This window comes from Rhea americana, unplaced genomic scaffold (assembly GCF_003343005.1).
Source record: "Rhea americana isolate MKP2758 unplaced genomic scaffold, rheAme1 scaffold_27, whole genome shotgun sequence".
Classification (NCBI taxonomy): Eukaryota; Metazoa; Chordata; class Aves; order Rheiformes; family Rheidae; genus Rhea; species Rhea americana.
The window spans coordinates 7,005,258-7,023,967 of NW_028186390.1; the positions used below are offsets into that span (position 1 = coordinate 7,005,258).

Consider the following 18,710-nt stretch of genomic DNA (forward strand, 5'->3'; position numbering starts at 1 on the left):
CTGAATTAGCACTTTCCATAATGTGGGTGGCAGATTTGAACATAAAATGATGAAGAAGCAGTCTAATTCCACTGCCTAGGGAAATAAGATGGCTTTAATTGAATTTGCATTTCCTTGAGTCTTCAAGATGACTTTTAATTAGCCTGAGGCATGAGTAAAGTGGAGGAAATATCTCAAATGTAAGTTTTTAAAAGATCCTGTGAACAGGGCTGCCAATTTCCAAGTCAAAAAACAGTATTAGATTGGGGCAAAGAGAACGGTGTCCTTGTGTTTGTGCAGGAACTTGTAAGTAACCAGCAAACATGTACTTCTGCAAGATACTTTGGAACATCAGAAATGCACCTTTTCCTCTACAGTTCTCATGAAGGCTCTGTGAGTGAGCAGACATGCGGTCGTGAATCTCTTTTAAGCTAAAGGTATTTCTCTTCTTCCACTCAGGGTCAATCGAGAAAGGACCAGGAGTAAAACGATTGAGTTCCCTGGATGATAAGATTCCACCCAAGTCACCACGCCCACGTCGGAATATCTGGTTGTCACGCAGCCAGTCAGATATCTTCTCCCGCAAGCCTTCCAGGAAGATAAACGTGCAAGACCCCTACTATACACCAAACAAGGGCTTAGGCCGGAAAGTTAATCCCTTCAATGCCAGGGAGGACCTCAAGGGGGGAAAGATCAAATTTTTTGACATGCCAAGCAAGTCTGTGATTTCCCTTGTGTTTGACTTGCATTCTCCAGAGGCAGGTGGTGGCCTGAAAGCTAGCCAGTCCCAATTCAGGCAGGCATATAGCACAGACTGGCAGGATTTTTCCCTCCTCCCGGGCAGGAGATGCAGATCACTTCCAGTCTCTCCTGAATTGCCGCATAAAGAGTATGGCCTGTTTGGAGGACTGTCTTCCACTGTCAGCAGATGTGATGCAACCCAACTAGGTGCAGAGGTTCGGCAAAAACTCCTTAGTAGCAGTAAATATGGTGTGTCAGAGATTCCCCCCTTTCAAGCCAAGCTGCACAGAGCAGAATTTCTTCCTGTACCAGGACAAGAGGAGGATATGGACTGTTCAGATGGGCCAGTGTCCCAGGAGGAAAATGGATTTTATCCTGTGGAGAACACGTGTGAGGATCCAGCATCTAATCAGTCTTCAGCACTGGCTCAGCCTGAGCCACTATCTTCCAAAAGGCTCTCCRCTGAGAATTCAGTGAACTCTGAGGGATGTGGCTCCTTGCAGGTGTTTGCAGGTTGTCCCCCTTCTGAAGAGATGGAGGTGGAAGATGACCTACAGAAAAATATGCTGCTGGAGTGTGCAAAGCCTCTGTTCAGTGTTAGCCCTTCCAGGGAGCTGAGGAGAGAGGCACGGCCATTTGATGAGAAGGATGGGGACGGCACTGCCCCGTTGGCTTTGACGTCCTCCAACGTCTCAGCAAGTGGCAGCACACAGTCCACTTGTGACATTTGAAGAGAATGCTCAAACAGGACATGTCCTTGGGGGAACAGGTGTTCCCAGTCACTTTGACTCTGTTTTTTCTATAGTGCTGGGTCTCACGTGTTTGAAAGAGACTCAGCAGATTGTAGAAATGGGCCGTCAAACAGACGGCTGCAGACAGCATTGGGAGAGCCAGGTTCTTTTAACTTTATTTCAAGTTGTGCTTATCCCCTTCCCTGATTTGTGTTAGGAGGGAGAACTACTCCAGCCAGAATGTCTGTGTGAAGCCCCATAGTTACTTCCAAGCAGTAGTACCCACAGCTTGGGTGCTATGTTAAGCAGTTTGACCTGGATTTTGGCATGGAAGGTTTCAGGGCCTTAAGCTCCAGGTTGGTGAGAAAGAGACCCTTAGGTTTTTCCTCCTCCTCTGACTTATCAGCTGCTTTAAACCACTGCAGCTTTTGTGTTAATATTCTGCAAGCAGTGTGCATGAATCAGAGCTTCCATTTTAGAAATGGGCATAGAGATCTTTCAGAGCTGTGTTGAGCAGATAGGAATGCTTTTTGGTTCCAGAGTGCCTGTGAACACTGCTGCTGCTGCATCAAACAAGCTCTTGTTTCAAAAGTAGCAAAAACAACTCCCCTCCTGCTGGTAGCAGTCTGCAGGCTCAGTCACGTGGCAAGTACTTCCTGATTAACAAAAAGAATCTTGTTCCCTGGCATTTCATTTTTCCATGGGATTTGGCTACTTGATGTGTACGTAATATGTTAGCATAGGGAAACAGGATGCAGTAAGCACCGCTCACTTCCTTGCCCAGGTCTCCATGCATCTCAGCCAGCTGTGGAGGAAGATTTGCCCAGGACACAAGAGGCAGCCGTATGCGAGGCGTTGTCTTTCCTGGGCTTCTTGGGAAATAGCCAGTGAAAGCACAATTGTACTGAGCTCTTTGGGGGATGTGGCCACTTTTCTCTAAAGAGCTGAATGGACAGCACAGGCTATTTCTGCAGAATACCTAATTGACTACATCTGGGTCATAGTTGGCCATTATCACTAAGCTAGAAGGATCATGTTCACCTCTCTCTCTGATAAGAACATCCCATCTCATTGATGCCACCGCAGTAATGATGGGTCCTTATGTAAAACCAGGCTGCCTGCCTGAGGAATCCCCTCATCAGGTGAAGCTGCCAGCAGTGTTTCAGCCATGTGAGTGCTTTGGGAGGAAGGACAGTAGACTTGCAGAAGGGCGGGGGGGTTGGCTCATCAAACCGAAGAAAATTAATTAATCTCCCTGAACTATTTTTTTCCCCATTTGAGATGTTGTCATCTTTGATTTCTCCTGTCACTGATGGCTGTGAACATGATGATTCTTTCTTTTTTTTTTTTTTTTTTTCCTCCACCAGCAGGTATATGTGAAAGGGGCAGTGGCATATGGCTGCTTGCTGGAAACAGCATCAGAGATCCTTGCTCTGGTCCTACTGCGATTTTCAGGAAAACTTGTATGATATTTATGCAGCTTTCTGCCTCTTTCCACTGTCATTTTTATTTCGTTTGTTCATTCATTCTCTCTCTCTCTCTTTCCTTTTTAATCTACATTATCATTCCTAACGGAGGTAGGCATTGTATGCCTGGTGAGCAGAAAGGTGGTGATGCAGTGGGCTCTGGAGTACAGAGTTTCACCCAGATAGGCAGTTACACTCTTACTGCACTCTTGTGAAGAGGGAAAACGTAAGCTAGTGTGCCCTGATGGAAGCAAGACTGTTCCTTCTTTTCTCATCTCACAGGAAGGAGGATGGAGAAAGCCTTATGTTCTTTCTTGGTTGAGATGCTGAGCTTTCTGGGGGCATAGGTAACTATTTTGGGAGTTACAAGACCTCCTCTTGTGAAATATGCCTGAAACTGAGCAGCAGTGCTACCTCTTTGCAGTGGCTGCAAAGAATTAAATGAGAAACCCAGTGTCCTTAAATTGCTTAGTACAATCTTTGCCAAATTAGGCCACTCTGCAATTTTGAAGTAAAAATGTCCATCCTTACCGAGATATCTCTTTGGCCCCCACCTCTTCGCCTCTCAAAGGTGCTATCTGTAGAGTAGTCTGTCCTGTGTATCCTGTCTGCTGTTTTGGTGTCTCCAGAGTGCAAAGCAGCTTGTATGGCTGGTGTTGTGTCCACGTAATTTTCTTGAGGACAAGAAAACTAAGAAGAAGTGGTAAGAACGCCAATGCCAGCTACTTGTCTGCCTGGTGCCTGCTTTTTCTTTTTTCTTGCTTTTTTTCCTTTTTCTTTCCACAATTCTAACCTTTCAGGAGGGAAAACACCAGCACCAGCTTCTGTTGTCACAAGATGCACTTAATTGTGTGACTTCAGACAAACAAGCAATAATAAGTTTACTTCTGAATCTGGATCTGGATCACCAGGCTACAAGGAAGCTGTCCAGTATCCTACAGTTGCATGTAGCCTCAACAGAGCRAACACATGTGCCTCTGGGTGTGCTGTAGCTTGCGTTAGCCCTGATAGTCCATGCTGACATCGTCTCGTGAAGTCTGTTGTCCTGGAAGCTCTGAGCTCTCCTAGCTGCAAGGCTGTGCAGTCGGGCTTGAGGTAGAGCAACCATCGTGGTGACATCATCTGTTCTTGTTTTCTTGCACAGCTGTCTCTTAAAAATATTTCCCTGTCCTAAGCAGCTCTCTTATAAAGCAGCATGGGTAGATTTTTATTTTCTTAAAAACCCACTTTTTAAGCACAGCCAGCTGATATGCCTGGGGCACATCTGCCAACTTTTCTAGTTCTTTACACTGAGGTGGAGATGTCAGAAAGAGAAATGCCAAAGAATAATGGCTCAGCCCTTTCCTGGATTTCCTGGTCTGTATGGGAGAAGAGGCATGTCTATAAAACTGGAGTAAAAGGCCATCTTACAAACAGCTGAATGCTTGTTAAAACCCAGTGTCTCCAAGGGCCTGGAGGCAGTTGGCACTCACTGTGCCTCATCCCTTAGGTTACGTAAAGCTGAATTGAAACCTAGTAAATGCTTCTAGGTTTTCTTCCGATTTGAGGGTGCTTCTCTACTGGGGGCCATTTTCTGACAGCTGCTGATGAATACGAACAGTGATCCATGTGGTCAGCAAACTCCTTGTTTTATAGTGATGTGACAAAGTTTTATTGTGAATGGATTTTATCATGGTTTTCAACTTTCTTACAGAAGCAATTCTTGCTCTTTTAAAAGACTTTGTACACATTGGTAGGTTCTCTGAAGAGATCTAAGATGTTTTTAATTCACTTTAAATCTTCCTATGTTGAGTTCATTTAAATGTTTGTTATAAGCTRTTTTCTGTTGTGGTTGCAGGTGGATAAAGTGCAACTAAGAGAATGCATGTGAATTGCTGCCCCTCAAAAGCAGTGCTGCAAGACAAGGGGGTTAGTAGACTTGTATTTGTTGGAAAGGTGTTGATGTAGTATGTGTAACAGAACATTGGTATCTTTTGCCAGTACAACTAAAGACACTTGAATAATTCCTGTTTGCACTTAATGCTATTGTTTATATTGCATGTCACTACATTTCTATGCAAAACAATTAACCTTTTTTGGGAGGAGGGGCAGCCAGATATTTGATTAAGTTTAAAGACCTTTGCAAGATGATCTATTTTCGTATTTATGAAGGAGTTTTACGTCTTAATATTTTGCAGACTGTAAATAGCTCAACTTGTAATTAAAGGCTTAGGAGGAAGTTGGTAGCCTGTGTATAATAGTAAGTTAACACTGCCAGAAAAAAAAAATCTTTGCAAAACAACTTTTCTAATATTGTGGATATTTATGAATATGTAAAGAAAGCACGTCTTGTTTTTATGTTGATTGACCTTCTGACTTTTTTTGAGCTATAGAAATGGTGTATGTTTTATTGGAACTGCAATAAGAAGTAACCAAAGATGAATCCAGTTAAATATTTTCRTAATTTTTTCTTGGTCAGGTTTTGTAAACTTTCCCAACTTGCTTTCAAAATAAAAATAAAATCAAGCACTGCGTTTTGTGATTGAGAGGACAATTCTAGGTTAAACAAAGCTGATTCAAGTGCTTGCTTAAGTTATGGATGACATTAATAGTTTGGGGTTGGGATAGTATCTTCATTACTCTGTGCTGAGTTATAAACAGAGAAAACTCTTGTTCTTATCCAGTGTGTGTTACTATCATCTGCTGCATCTTACTGGAGTGTTATGCTGTTGAGTCCATGAGACTTGAGGATTTTTTCCTCTCTGCTGTGCCTTACAGTGCTGCAAAGAGTAGGCAGTAACTCGTGACCTAGAAGACAGCTTTGGATAGCCCTCAGCCTGCAAGGAGCATGTCCCAGTGTGTGCTCTGTTTTAGCCCTAGAAAATAGCTGCAGGAATATAGCAAGCAACGAATCCAGCCTTTAAGAGGACCACATCCAGCTTTAACTCCCACTGCATCTCTCCTTGCTTAGAAGTCTAAAGACCTGCTGTGGCTTGGTTCTGCATGTAGTTACCCTGCACTAGAATTAGCTGGCCCAGCACAGCCTTCTCCTTCCCCATCTCCTGTAGGAGTGAAGGACTTGTATGTGTTGTAACCTGAATTAAGGTAAAGTATGAATTTGAGGTGGGATAGCTTTCCCAAGTGGATGTTCTAAACCAGGTGAACCCTCTGATGCATGGTCAGTGCCTATTTCCCCCCACACACACACGCTTTTTTTCTGATAACACTTTTCCTTAAACCTTCTAGGCTTCCTTAAAAAGACTGGAACTAATTGTGAGGGTTTTAGGGGATTACTCTACGAGGTGTGACTGAAAGCAGTAACACTTGGCTCAAATGCATCAGATTTTCCTGCAGCAACTGTTCGTAGCAATTTCAATCAATCAAGCTAGTGTGGGTTAACAACTTGCAGCTTTCCAATGTGTTTCTTTAGGTAGATTTTTGACCTTTTGTGCATGCTGCTTTTGAAGAGGTCCTGCGAAACCTTTCTAAGTTAAGCAGCAACAGCATGTAGTAAAGCCATAGTACAGAAAGGATAAAAGCAGTATCTGGGAGGATGCTGTTGCTTTAGTACGCTAAGAGGTTTAAAGAGGGAGCTCTGGCCTCTGTCTCCTAATTTTGCATTATCAAGGGATTACCCTCTTCATTTTCTGCAAGAAGTGAGACCTGTGCTAGTAGTGTGTTATTTCTTTTTTCTCCTGAAAGACAGCCCTGACTGGTTTGTAAAAACCCACGTGGATGCAGAACACTTCAGTTTGCAGCCGTGGGTGCACTGGAGAAGTGCACTCTTTGTCCTTCTCCAACCAGTCTTCACAGCTCAGGATGCTGCTAAGGAACACCATGGGGAACTCCAATTCAGAGCAATTTAATTGGTCAGAAGTTAAAGCAAAAGCAGGAATAAGAAATTTGCTTCCTTCTTGGTCAGTTCTTGATAGAATAAAGTCAAGACCTTCAAAACTTGGGGTGGTGAGGAGGGGACACAAAACAATTCTGAGAGTCTTCTAGCTCTAGCCACTGGCCCAGGCCAACTTCATCTTCTGGCTGTGAGCTTTGGAAGATTTAGAAAACGAGCTCTTCACTATTTGAAGTGGCACTGATTTCCCACTGAGGTACAGTTTATTATGACAGTCTGGCAACCATGGCCCTGCACCAGTGTCCGTGCTTTTTCCTTTCTTGAGCATCCAAACATAAGCCATTATATAGCCAGTCATGAAAGCATCAAAGCCAGCTCGGTGGGTGCCCCCCTGTGAAGGGAGGGCCTGGGATTCCCTTTGCTTTCCTGCAGCAGATGCAGTTTCAGTCTCAGAGCTGTTTGGGTGACTGACTGAGCCTGCCCCAGCAGGGACCTCTGATTTCCCTTCCACTTGGTCACTGTCAGAGCCATTTCCCTTGGCAGAAGGGCTGATGGAGGCTTCTAAGGGGACAGCAGTTGCCTCAGTGCTCCCCAAATCATCCTCCACTTTGGCATGTGTGCTGGTGTCTGAACTAACCTCTGGTTCCATGTCAGTCTCCTCCAGCTGCCCACCCTCAGTGTTGCATATGATCTCTGCCAGCTGCATAGCTGTCTCTCTGAGCCAGCAGCTGCTCTGTTTTCGTGGTGGTCCCTCCTCCCCATTCTGAGCTAGCTCCATTTCTTTCCCTGAGCTTTCCTGCTCAAATTCCTTTGCAGACCCTTCTACATTCTTTCGACGTTTCCACTTGTGCTTCCGTTTCTTCCGCTTCTCCTCCCAAAGCTTGTCATCCTCATCAATTATGAGGTCAATATTATGAGACTGGGGACACTTCAATCCATTTGGGCACCATCCATAGGCCTGGGGAGAAAGASAGAAGTCAGTAGCCACCAGCCTCCTCATTAGAGCAGATTCCAGGTTTATGGTCATACACGCATCTCACTATGGCATCAACTAATAGTTCACAGGTAAAGTTGAAGCAGAAAAAGTGAATGTTTCTGCYGTTCTAGAGGGGAGTATATGACAAAGTGGGCTGCACTAGCAAAAGCACAGCCAGCAGGTAAAGGGAACTGATTAATCTTCTCTTTTTAGGGACTGKGAGGCTGCATCTGCAGCACTGTGTCCAGTTACGGTGTCCCTCCCTCCCCTTCCCCAGCACAAGGCACTGACAAACTAGAGTGGGGGCAGCTGAGAGCTATCAAGATGTAACACATGAGGTATGAGGAGAAACCAAAGAAGATGGGCTTGTTCCACCTGGAGAAGACTAAGATAAGGGGTGTAGGGAGAGCCAATTGCTGTCTGCAGCTGCCTAAACCAGAAGTTACAGAGAAGATGGAGCTAGGCTATTCTGGGAGGTACACAGGGAAACAGCAAGTGGTAAAAATCAAAAGGAAATTCTGATTAGATACAAAGGAAAGTGTTTTTACAATGAGTGTTTGAGCACTGGAACAGGGGCCTGGAAGGGTTTTGTAATCTCTCTTTGGAGGTATCAAAACTCACTGGGCAAGGCTCTGAGCAACTGAGAGATGGAGGCCGGATGTGAGACTCCCAGAGATGCCCTCAACCTACATYGTTCTGTGGCATTAACAAATAACGTGGGGAAGAGCTCCTTTTTCCTCTAAAGACTCAGAAACTGGTTGTGATCCAACTGGTTCTTGTTTAACGCTGTAGCAGCACCAAGACTTGAGAGAGACCATGGATGACACTTAGCTACAGTCCCACAGGCTGCAGCCAGGTAAGATTTTTTGTATTGCTAATCAAGATACAGGGGAGAAAAGAGGAGGCCTTTCTTGCTTAGAGGTTAAGCCAAACTTAGAATTTTTGGCCCTTCCATGACAGCAGCTGGTATTGTAACTGATACCATCCCACTATTTAGGACTGTAGAGACTCTTTTTGAATCCTGGCCTCTCCTGAACCTGTGAAATTCACTGCTTCAGAGCAGAGCATGCTACATCTCTTTTCAGCTCTGAGGTCACCTCAACTTTGAAGATGTTCCCTCCTTGTACCACGAAGCAAGCAAATGGAAGTTTCTAAGTGCTTTCCTACCACTTCCTGTTCTGGCCACACTTGGCTCTTCCCATAGAGCCAAGTAGGAAACTGAGATTCACATTACTTACCGAAAATTTCTCACAGACAGGCACCTTATTTGCCTCCCCCACAGTGTGTCTTGTCTCTTCCAAAGAACAGTAGCGATAATCAATGTAGCAAGACATGTTGGCAGGGTAGTTGCAGAACTCGATGGTAAGGTGCTGGCTGCTGGTGTCCTTCAGCTTACAGTTTTCTCGCTTGCTGGAACACACAAGAGCATGCCGTTACTGTAGTTAACTCACGGAAGATAACCCAAGACAGAGCTGGTGCAAATGTGCTGTTCTGCATCAAACCTTAAATCCTCTAGTTTCTTGCTCTTGAGCTCAAGGCCRTTTGACAGCTTGCTGGGAAAAAAATAGCCCAGGGAGAATAGCTTTAGTAAGCAGTTGTTTCCATGCTTATTTAGAGGCTGGTTCTCTTACATCTACRTACAGACAAGGACAACGCTGTCACTGGTGAAGCTATAGGAGAAGGGCACACATACCTTGGTTTAAACTCTAATACACTAAGATAATGTGTTAGTTATAATAGTGCTAACGGAGAAAGAATGAGCTGTTGTATAAAGTATTCAGCAGCCATTATCTAGATAGATCACATATGAGCAGTGGAGACAAGTTCTCCCAACTCAAGAGAAAACTGTTTTGTCCCAAGAGCAGACTTAAAGGCCCTAAAGGCCTTTATACCTTTTCATGCAACTAGGACTGTTTACTGAAGCATTTAAGAGATCAGTTCTAAAAGTATCTTGATTCTGTTAAAGCATTCTCATGTTTGAGTACAGCCATCCTGAACACTTCCAGATGCGCCAAAATGACAGTTTCTGATTGTAAAAGTCACTGAAACACACTACTTTTCCTCTGCACAAAGACAGCACGGTCTCAGCTTAGAGGAGATTCAAGGGGCTGTATCACTACCAGGGTCTTGATTAGATTGTGGGGTGAGTACAGAGCCAAGGTCCAAACTGACATGTGAGCTGCACTRACATGGCTGCTTCTAACATGTGGGTGCCTAGAAGATATCTATGAAGATATCCATGAGGAAACCAGGAAGTAAGTCAGGACCCCKTAGAAGGAGAGCCCAACCTTTGCCTGGAATGAAAGAGATGACCCTATGTGACAAGAGACAGCCAGCATGACAGAGCTGGCACACTGTGTCAGAYGTGCAGGGAACATGCACTCTTCACCTGCACTATCCCCTGGAAAACTGCATTACAACAAGCAGATCCTGCAGACAGAGCCTAACTGTCTGTGTGTCTGTCATTTTGCTTTCTCTCTAGCAGGGTYGTAAGGGAGTGCTTCTGCTTTTTTTGCATGTGTTACTGCTGYGTCCCTGGAGCACTGTCAGACCACGTAATTGCACAGCCATGCAATCATGCTTAGTTTTCAGTCAGATCAGTCACTGAGTGACCACAATTGCTGCCAGAAGCTGGAACTCCCCTTTCAGCAGTTACCTAACGAACAGATAAAGCATATTATGAAATATACCCTTATTTAGTCAGCACCCATCCTAGAAAGAGAAAGCACAGAAAGGCACAGTACAGAATCATCTCAAAAGCACCTTTCTTCACTCATCAGGATAGCACAAAACCCTCAATCTCTATCTGTAAAAAAAAAACACTGAATCCCTTTGCCATTCCCCCCTTAACCTTTAAATATCAGACAGCCACTCACCACTTCTTGTAAGCGTATTCCAAATAGGATGCTACAAAGCGGGTCTCAAACTCAGAAGCATACTTAGTGTCGTATATTCCTGCTGGAAACATTTCTGAGAGGTCAGCAGTGAAAGTGCCAAGGCTGTCTGGAAGGTGAGCATAGAAGCACTGGTACAAGAACACCAGATCAATCAGGCCATTATGGAGAACGAGGGGCTTCTTTGCTCGTATAAGTTCCAGAAAAAAGGTCCGAACGCTCTGGCTCTGGTTCTCATTGCCCTGAAAGAAGAAGGACTAAGTCAGCAAGCCTTAGTGTCTTGACTTGCACCCATACCAGGAAGTTCTTAGAGCCTGCTACAGCAGGATGCTGCCTTCATCTGTTGCTTGCTTTGACTATATACAGGCCTGGATATCTGGAAAAAGCAGCTACAACAACAGAAAGCCTGGAWATAAAAAGCAAAGGGATATCCCACAGTCGAGATCCCAGCTCAAGCCCATCTTCATACAGCAGCCACATGTCCTACACAGTAGCTGTAGGAAGACAACTCTGGGGCCGGGGGAAACCCAGCATCCTCCCTGTGATGTCTCTGCAAAAGCCTGGAGCAGGGCAAGCCAAGGAGCCCAATGCAGAGACAGCCACCAAGCAGGGATTCACAGRAAAGTAGAAGGTATCGGCCTCGGGCAGCAGTTTTGTACCTTATCATTGCCCTTGTGGTAGGGGATCCCCCGAGAGTACTGCTTGTTGAAGTCAAAGCCGTGCTGCACCAAGAACTGCACTGACTGGGGCTCGACGATGTAATCTTCCATGCAGAGGAGCGTCAGGTTGTAGATCTGGGAGAGGTAGGTGTTCTCAGGCTGCAGAAAGAGAGCGTGCAAAGCAAGGAAGTCAGGCTAACACAAACCCCCGTTGCAAAGAGCTCTAGATAAGMAAGCAACAAGTTTGAAGAGCTGTAAGCACTCAGCCAGACCGYGAACGTTGGTGGGATGAATCCCACCTCAACTTGGAGTCCGTGCGCCAGCTCCTCCCTCTGAAGGTCTCAGGCCAGCCGGGAGGAACGACTGGGTCCGCGGCGAGCGAAGCCGCGCCCCGGGCCACCTACCTTTTCGGGGAGCTGTTTGAAGCACGCGATTCCCAGCGACAGCACGGAGCGCGTTCGGGCAGCGCTGCACACAGCCTTGTACCGCTCCTCGATGCACCTGCGCCGGGAGGGCAACGAGAGCTGACGCGTCCCCACCGCGGGCGCCCCGCGCCGGCTGCCCCCGGGCCTGCGCTGCGGCGGGGCCGAGCGCGAACCGCCGCCGAGCCGCCGGGCCCGGGCCGGTACCGGCGGCGCCACCCGCCGCGCCCCCATCCTCCCCCCCCGGCACCGGCGCGCACTCACGGGCTCAGCAGCGACTTCCTGGCGCCGAGGCCGCTCAGCTCCTGCGGGCGGGACACTCCCGTCAGCGGCCCGGCCCGGCCGCGGGCACCGGCGCCCCCCGGCCGCCCCCCGCCCCCGCCTCACCGTGTCCACGGCGACGAAGGTGGCGGTGCGCACGGCCAGCACCATGGAGGGCCACAGCTCCGTGAAGTTGTCGCTCTGCACGTCCACGACCGGCACCCGCCAGCCCGCCATGGCCGCCCGCGCCTCCCTCCTGCCGCTGCGGACCCCGCGACGGGTTTTTGCTCCTTTCCAAAACCTGCTTTCGACTGAAATCTGTTTTTTAAGGAACCGGGCGTTTAGCGCGGGCAGCCTCTCGGGGCCCTTCTCGCGTAGCCGCTAGGGCCGGCGGGAAAAGGGGCGGAGCCTTTTTTTTCCCCGGAGCGCTGGTTGGCTCTGCCGCACGGGAGGTCCCGCCCCCTCCTCCCGGGGCTGCACGGAGAGAGGAAGGGCGCGAAAGTGCTGCCTTGTGCCTCGTTCCGATTGGCTCACTCGCGGAGGGCGGGTCCGGGGCCACCGGCTCTGATTTGTCCACGCTCGGGGGCGGGGCGGTGGAAAGGAAACATTTTCCCGGGAAAGTCTCACGTGCCGCCGTGCGGGGTTCGGGGTTCGGCTCCGGCCCGCTGCGGGCCGCCCCGGCCCGGGCATGAGCCAGCTCCGGGCGGCGGCTGCCAGGGGGCTCCGGCGGAGCCGCGCGGCGCCGTCCCCGGGGAAGAGGCGGACGGGCGCCGCGGCGCGCGGAGGTGCCCGGCGGGGGGAGGGCGGCGGGGTGCGGGCGGGCGGGCGGGCGCGGGCAGTCTTTCCTGCCCCTCCCGGAGCCTCAAGCCCCCAGCTCGGGCTCTTCCCGCTGCTTTGCGGCTCCTTGCAGCGCCCTCGCAGGGCTCGGCCCTCGGCGCTCCGCCACCCGGCGGCGGCTCTGTGGGGCCTCTGGCCGCCCCGCGGTGCTGCAGTCGGGCTCCTCTCTGCTGAGCCCCTTCTGCCAGCCCCTCCTGTGCCCTGACCCTGTGCTGCCCTCTTGGCAGGGGGTCCTGCTCCAGCACCCGCTCAGCCTTCTGCGCCGCATCTCTTCAGTGATGCAGCCGAGATTGAGGCCGTGCGCAGGAACCTGCTCGCTTGGTATGACAAATGCAAGCGGGACCTTCCCTGGCGGACACTGGTAAGGGCAGGCAAGGAATTTGGTCCCACCACTTTTAGGAAGCGTTGGTGAGGTGACTGCAGTGTCTTTCACTATGTGAGGCAAGCTTTAATGGCTTGAAAGTGGAAGGGGTCTTGGAAATGGGGTTGGGCTTTCAGCAGAACCTGGTTGTTTCCTGATCTGTGTCTAGTCTCTGACTGTGAGCGGTAGAGCAGGATGTAAGGTGAAGCTAGGAACAGGGTAACAGTTCTTCAAATGTATCCTCCCACTCTGAGGACTTTTCTACCATAAATGTAATCATTTTTAAACCTATTTTGTTCCTGCCTCTGTGGTGTCTTGCAGCAGTGAGTRCTGTGTAAAGATGACTTTCCTTGGATTTGTTGCAAGCCTGCAAAGTGTTTCAGCTAGTGCCATGCTCTGTACTAGGTCCAAAAACAGGTAGTTACCCAGTGGCTGGGAAAGTGTGGAGTGGACCTTAGCTTTATAGCAAGCATTCGTCCAAGTAGTACTGAGACCCGTGTGGCTCTTCTGGGACATGCTCCCATGCAAAGGGGCTCGGGTCTGGGACAGCTCCTCTGTTGGGGTTTTGAGCCTCTAGGGCAAAATGTGGCTGTAGAAGAGTCATGCAGTTTCTTGTGCTGTTTCCTGGGGACAGTGCTTTGGCTATTGCCTGGTTAACCTGAATTCAGAACTTGTGAGCACTTTGAGGGAGTTTTTTTTGTAGGTTCTTTCGTATTGCTCAAATTGCAGAGTAAGTGATTTTTTTTTTTGCCCGATGAAGTGCTTTGGGGTATCAGTATGCAGAGGTAAAATGGGARGGGAATGAGTGGGCCTGGCATCTTTCAGGGCATGTCCATCCTCAAGAGAGGTCCTGTGTCACTCTGTTCTAACACTGTCTTCCTGTTTCAGGCTGCAAGTGAGCCAGATGTTGACAGACGGGCATACGCAGGTGAGGAGCAGGGACCGTGCTGGCAGCACTGAGGAGTGCTTCTGTGTTGCCACATGATGTGGATGCACRGCTCGGGCTTGTGAGGAACTAATGGCTTTTGTCAGCATCCTCTGAACAAGCTGCCTGCTGCTTCCGGCTGGCCATGAGAGCCTCCRAGTCCCACTATCAAGCCTTTGGTGGGACAGCATGTAGGGATGGAGGGATGGATTTGGGAAGAGGTCCTGTGAGTGAGGGGCTGCTACAGTGCTTGTCATCTGCAGTCCCAATGTGGCCACGGTGTGGTAGGCCTGGTGGTGGGGGGGGGGGGTCAGTGGCATTGGTACCTTTGCTCTGATCCCTCCTGTGCTCCCTGCAGTGTGGGTGTCTGAGATCATGCTGCAGCAGACACAGGTGGCTACGGTGATCGACTATTACAACCGCTGGATGCAGGTGATTCTTCCCCACGTCTTAGTCTTGTACTTGGAGCCCTCTGTTTTGGAGATCTTGGCAGATGCCTGTGGCACATCCCCAACTGCARAGCACAGCTGTGCTTGCTCCTAACTTTTCCCTTCCCTCTGTACCACAGAAATGGCCAACACTGCAGGCTCTGGCAGAAGCATCCCTGGAGGTGAGCGTTGCTTGGGACTGGGCACTCTCCTGCGCTCATGGCCCTTCCTGTTGCCCCTTCTAACACCACGTCATGCCTCTTGGAGCAGGAGGTGAACGAGCTGTGGGCAGGACTCGGCTACTACTCACGAGGGAAGCGTCTGCAGGAGGCAGCGAGGAAGGTAGCTGGGTGTTGAGATGTTGGGGGGCATTTCCTAATCTCTCTGCAGCCCGTGACGTGATGCTGGCTCACAYCTGCCCTGGCTCCCAGGGGCTGTGTGCTGCTGGCAGTGCTCAAGTGTGGGGCCACAGAGACTGGGATCCCTCTCTACTATGGGCAAAATGGGTTGCAAATGCACATCCTGGCTGCTCCTCTGGCCATGGACGCTGCCTCTCTTGCAGGTYGTGTCCCAGCTGGCTGGCAGGATGCCCAGGACGGCTGAGGACCTGCAGAAGCTGCTGCCAGGAGTGGGCAGATACACAGCGGGAGCCATCGCTTCCATCTCATACGGCCAGGTGAGAGCTGGGCAATAGTGGCAAGAAGAGGGGCTGGTCTCTCCTCTCTGCCACCCAGACCTGCTCCCAGGAGAGTCCTGCTGTCAGAGCTTGCAGAGCTGAGGCTGCCTGGGGGCTCTGTGTGTGGTTCTGCTTCTCCCCTGCTTTGCAGCTCGTCTCTCCCACTGCCCGGTTCAGCCTGCGGGTTGGAGTCGGGCTCATTCGTTTCCCTCCCTCCTGTCCCTGGGCCGGCTCCCGCGGAGCACAGGCAGGGCCCAGCACAATAACTGCTGCCATCTGGCTCCTCACCCCAGGCCACAGGTGTTGTGGATGGGAACGTGATCCGCGTCCTGTGCCGCCTACGGTGCATCGGTGCTGACTCCAGCAGCCTGGCAGTTGTCGACCGGCTCTGGTGAGGTGAACGCTTGTCCCCGCTCTGAGCTGCGTGGTTGGGCCTGGGTGTGGGCAGAGGGGTGCAGAGCCATTGCTCTTCTCCAGCACCCACCAGGGGCTTGTTCGCATCGGCTCTCTTGGTGGTAATTGCAGCTCTGCTCATTTGCAGCTGAGGATGGGATTATTTGGGAGCCTCAGGGAGCTGAGCCCGTGGAGGGAGGCCAGGGGTGTGGGAGCTCTTGGGAATGGAGGTTCCCCTCCTGGTGCTGGGGGTCGCAATTCCTGCACAAGGGAAAGGACTCTTGTTGCCTCTGCCCAGCTGGGAGCATCTCCCTTTGCCGGCTGGAGTCCTGCGGGCCCTTCCCTGCGGAGCCCCGCGCCGCTCACTGCCGTTTCTCCCAGGGACATGGCCAATGCCCTGGTAGACAGGAGCCGCCCAGGGGATTTTAACCAAGCCCTGATGGAGCTGGGGGCTACTGTGTGCGTGCCCAAGGCCCCGTTGTGCGACAAGTGCCCCGTGAAGCAGCACTGCCGAGCACAGCGCAGGGTAGGTACGGTCCCCAAACCTGTCCTGTGCTAGCATGCAGCTGGCTGGRGGCTAATAGCCCTCCCAAGAGGGCTGCAAAAAGACCCTGAGCCCACTCTCTGGATGCTTCTTATTTGTCCCTGTCCCATACCCCTGTTGCAAGCTGTCCTTGGCTGGGTGTAATCTTGCATCCCAGGCAGGTGCTGGTCTCGAGAGGTTGCTGAGCATGGGATGAGGCTGGCTGATGGGTGAGCCTGTCCCTCTGTCCTGCCCTGCAGGTGGAGAAGGAGTTGGGCCTCGCCTCCCAGAGGCTGCTTGGGACCTGCGCCCCAGTGCCTGATGTCGAGGACTGTCGTAAGCACCGTGGCGGGGAGGATCCCTGTTGCAGCTCTAGGTACAGCCCTGCGGTGACTGTTGCTTTGGTGTTTGCAGGAGTTGGGGGCTGTTCCTTGTGCCCTCCAGCCACGGAGCCRTGGGACAGCAGCCTAGGGGTGACCAACTTCCCCCGGAAAGCAGCAAAGAAGCAGCCGCGGGTGGCGCGGACGGCCACATGCGTGCTGGAGCGGAGGGACCACCGCGGGGCCCTGGAGTACCTCATCGTGCAGAGGCCCAGTTCGGGTACTGGCGCTGGGCGCGAGGAGGGCCGAGGCACCACACGGCACCTTCCTGGMTGCCCGAGGCGTGGAGCAGCCTGGGAACAGGGCATGCCATAGCAGAGCTCCTTGTGGGCAGAAGGCGCCCGTCAGGGCTGTGATGAGGCTCAGTGTCCCCAGCTGCACCTCTCGCCTGTTCACATCTCTGCCCCTTCTCCCCAGGGCTCCTGGCTGGGCTGTGGGAGTTCCCCAGCCTCCCGCTGGCTCTGGGCCTGCAGGAGGAGGAGCAGAGGGAGGTGCTGGCGGATCAYCTGCAGGCCTGGACAGGGCAGCGTGTCGCAGCAGGAGGCCTGCACTATGTTGGAGAGGTGAGCCTGGGGTCAGAGGGAGCAACRTGAGCCCCATGCACAGCTCTGAGGGATGTAGCAGAATGAGGAAGAGGGTTCCTCTTCCCTCCCATTAGTCCTCTCCCTTCCTGCCTTGCTCCTCTCAGCCCTGATAGACCTTGGTTCATGCGTGGAGGAGCCAAGCGAGTGACACTTCCCCAGCTGCCTCCCAGCTGCCCATCTCAGCCTGTTTTCATCTACTTGCAGGTCATCCACATCTTCTCTCACATCCACCAGACGTATGTGGTCTACTCCCTACCTGTAAATGGAGATGTGACGCTAGACCCTGCATTGTCTCCATCTCGCTGGGTGACAGAGGAGGAGTTCTGTACCTCTGCTGTGTCCACAGCCATGAAGAAGGTACTGGGGGGCCTTTACTCTCTTCCCTCTGCATCTCTGACACCTCTGAAGTCCCCCTGACTTCTGTGGAGCCATCCTGACTCCAAGCCCTGGATGTTATTCAACTGACTCTGGCTCTCTTGGGCTTCCTTCAGGTGCTGAAAGCGTATGGGAAGCAGYGTGGGGAGCAGAACGGCTTTGGCAAGGTGGGCATGGCTGGTGGGGTGAAGGAAGGTCTCGGGAGCCACTTAGTGTTGCCATGGGCCAGGCCACAGCCTGCATTGCTGGAGGCCTTGGCGCATGTGAGATGCGCTTGAGGGTTTGGGGTTAGGCCAGGGCAGGTCCTGGGGCATCCTTGGCCTGGGACGGGGCTGTGTGTGGGGGATTTACCTGGCTGGTTTTGCCTCTGGAAGTTTGTGTTGGGGTTCCCCTAGTTCTGCCCTGAAGGGTGGTTTCTGGGGGCCGCTCAGGGTTTGGCTCAGCCCCAGCTGGCCTTTCTTGCAGGGCTCCAAGAGGAAGTGGCAGGCAAAGCCAGGGGGAGCTGGTAGCTGCTCCACTGGGACGCAGCTCTCCCTCCACGCCTTCCTCCGAGCACCGAGCCCCCAGTGATGGCATCTTTGGCTGCTGAGACTGCCGGAGAGCTGCACTGTGGTGAGTCCTGCCCGGGACATGGGGATGGGGAYGGAGTCTTCCACACTGCTCCAGCCCGAGGCTTGGAGGAATGCAGACCCCATAATAGCTTCCTGCTCCTCCTTTCAGCCCCACAGTCATCAGTACAGACCTCCAGCTTCACTGGCTCAGCTGTGGAAACGTGCCTGCTTTCCCAGGGGGCCKCTAAATGGCCAATGTGGGTCCTGAGGTCAACGTTACGCAGAACCGGGCTCTCGTCTCCCACTCAGCTTGCAGGAGAGAGTGTGACTGCTGAGTATTGCTGGTGCCCTGGCTTAGGTTTTCAGCCCACTATGGCCACTGCTTCTGACACTGCTGCCTGGYGGTAGCAGGGGTCTCTCTGGTGGTGGGGAGGATGCCACTAGAGCCRCCACTGCCCTGTTTCCTCCAGGAGCTGTCTTCCCAGGTGCTGAAGATCTGGGTGCTTCCCTGCAGCTCGGCTCCCAGACGGCAACTGGAGATGCTGCTATATCCATCATGGGCTCCAAAGGCCCTTTTTATACTTGCTTTTATTGAATCGGAGCCACAGGCTTTCTAATAAACTCCTAAAGCTTTTCTTAAGTCACCTTCTGCTACTTTTGCACTGTGGATCCGCTGAGCTAGCGGTGCAGGGCAGCTGCTGTGACCTTCCCTCACCATG

At 51.3% G+C, this 18,710-nt stretch overlaps 3 protein-coding genes across 5 annotated transcripts in view; 2 read left to right on the top strand and 1 right to left on the bottom strand.

Annotated features, from left to right (window-relative positions):
* Positions 1-5,489, top strand: part of TESK2 (testis associated actin remodelling kinase 2) — a 72,445-nt gene extending 66,956 nt beyond the window's left edge. Inside the window, exon 10 of the mRNA XM_085308142.1 lies at positions 439-5,489. Within this exon, the coding sequence (XP_085164268.1) occupies positions 439-1,451 (1,013 nt within the window). The 3' untranslated portion in view covers positions 1,452-5,489. The remainder of the gene's footprint in view (positions 1-438) is intronic.
* Positions 5,490-6,742: 1,253 nt separating this feature from the next.
* On the bottom strand, positions 6,743-12,328 carry TOE1 (target of EGR1, exonuclease). The gene is made up of 7 exons (XM_085308143.1): positions 12,085-12,328; positions 11,962-12,002; positions 11,680-11,776; positions 11,276-11,434; positions 10,599-10,858; positions 8,961-9,132; positions 6,743-7,704 (listed from the first exon to the last, which is right to left on the bottom strand). The coding sequence occupies exons 1-7, from the start codon at positions 12,193-12,195 to the stop codon at positions 6,901-6,903; spliced, it is 1,644 nt and encodes a 547-aa protein (XP_085164269.1). The 5' UTR covers positions 12,196-12,328; the 3' UTR covers positions 6,743-6,900.
* A 244-nt stretch (positions 12,329-12,572) lies between these two features.
* Positions 12,573-18,631, top strand: MUTYH (mutY DNA glycosylase). 3 transcript variants are annotated; one of them, XM_085308144.1, is made up of 16 exons: positions 12,573-12,743; positions 13,023-13,156; positions 14,045-14,084; positions 14,440-14,513; positions 14,650-14,691; positions 14,780-14,851; positions 15,072-15,185; positions 15,479-15,576; positions 15,960-16,104; positions 16,362-16,437; positions 16,516-16,701; positions 16,899-17,044; positions 17,270-17,422; positions 17,557-17,607; positions 17,906-18,052; positions 18,161-18,631. In XM_085308144.1, exons 1-15 carry the CDS (start codon positions 12,647-12,649, stop codon positions 18,008-18,010), a joined length of 1,533 nt encoding a protein of 510 aa, XP_085164270.1. In that variant the 5' UTR covers positions 12,573-12,646; the 3' UTR covers positions 18,011-18,052; positions 18,161-18,631. The 3 variants fall into 3 exon arrangements, with proteins under 3 accessions (XP_085164270.1, XP_085164271.1, XP_085164272.1); XM_085308145.1 differs by having other exon boundaries at positions 18,462-18,631; XM_085308146.1 differs by lacking the exons at positions 16,516-16,701; positions 18,161-18,631 and having other exon boundaries at positions 16,362-16,477.
* Positions 18,632-18,710: the final 79 nt, after the last annotated feature.

Excerpts from the sequence above, each read along its gene's own strand:
- TOE1 (XM_085308143.1), bottom strand. The coding sequence starts at position 12,195 with ATGGCGGGCTGGCGGGTGCCGGTCGTGGACGTGCAGAGCGACAACTTC. Across the intron at positions 12,003-12,084 it reads CCTTCGTCGCCGTGGACACG|GAGCTGAGCGGCCTCGGCGC; the intron begins GTGAGGCGGGGG and ends TCCCGCCCGCAG. Across the intron at positions 7,705-8,960 it reads CTGTCTGTGAGAAATTTTCG|GCCTATGGATGGTGCCCAAA; the intron begins GTAAGTAATGTG and ends CTTTCTCCCCAG.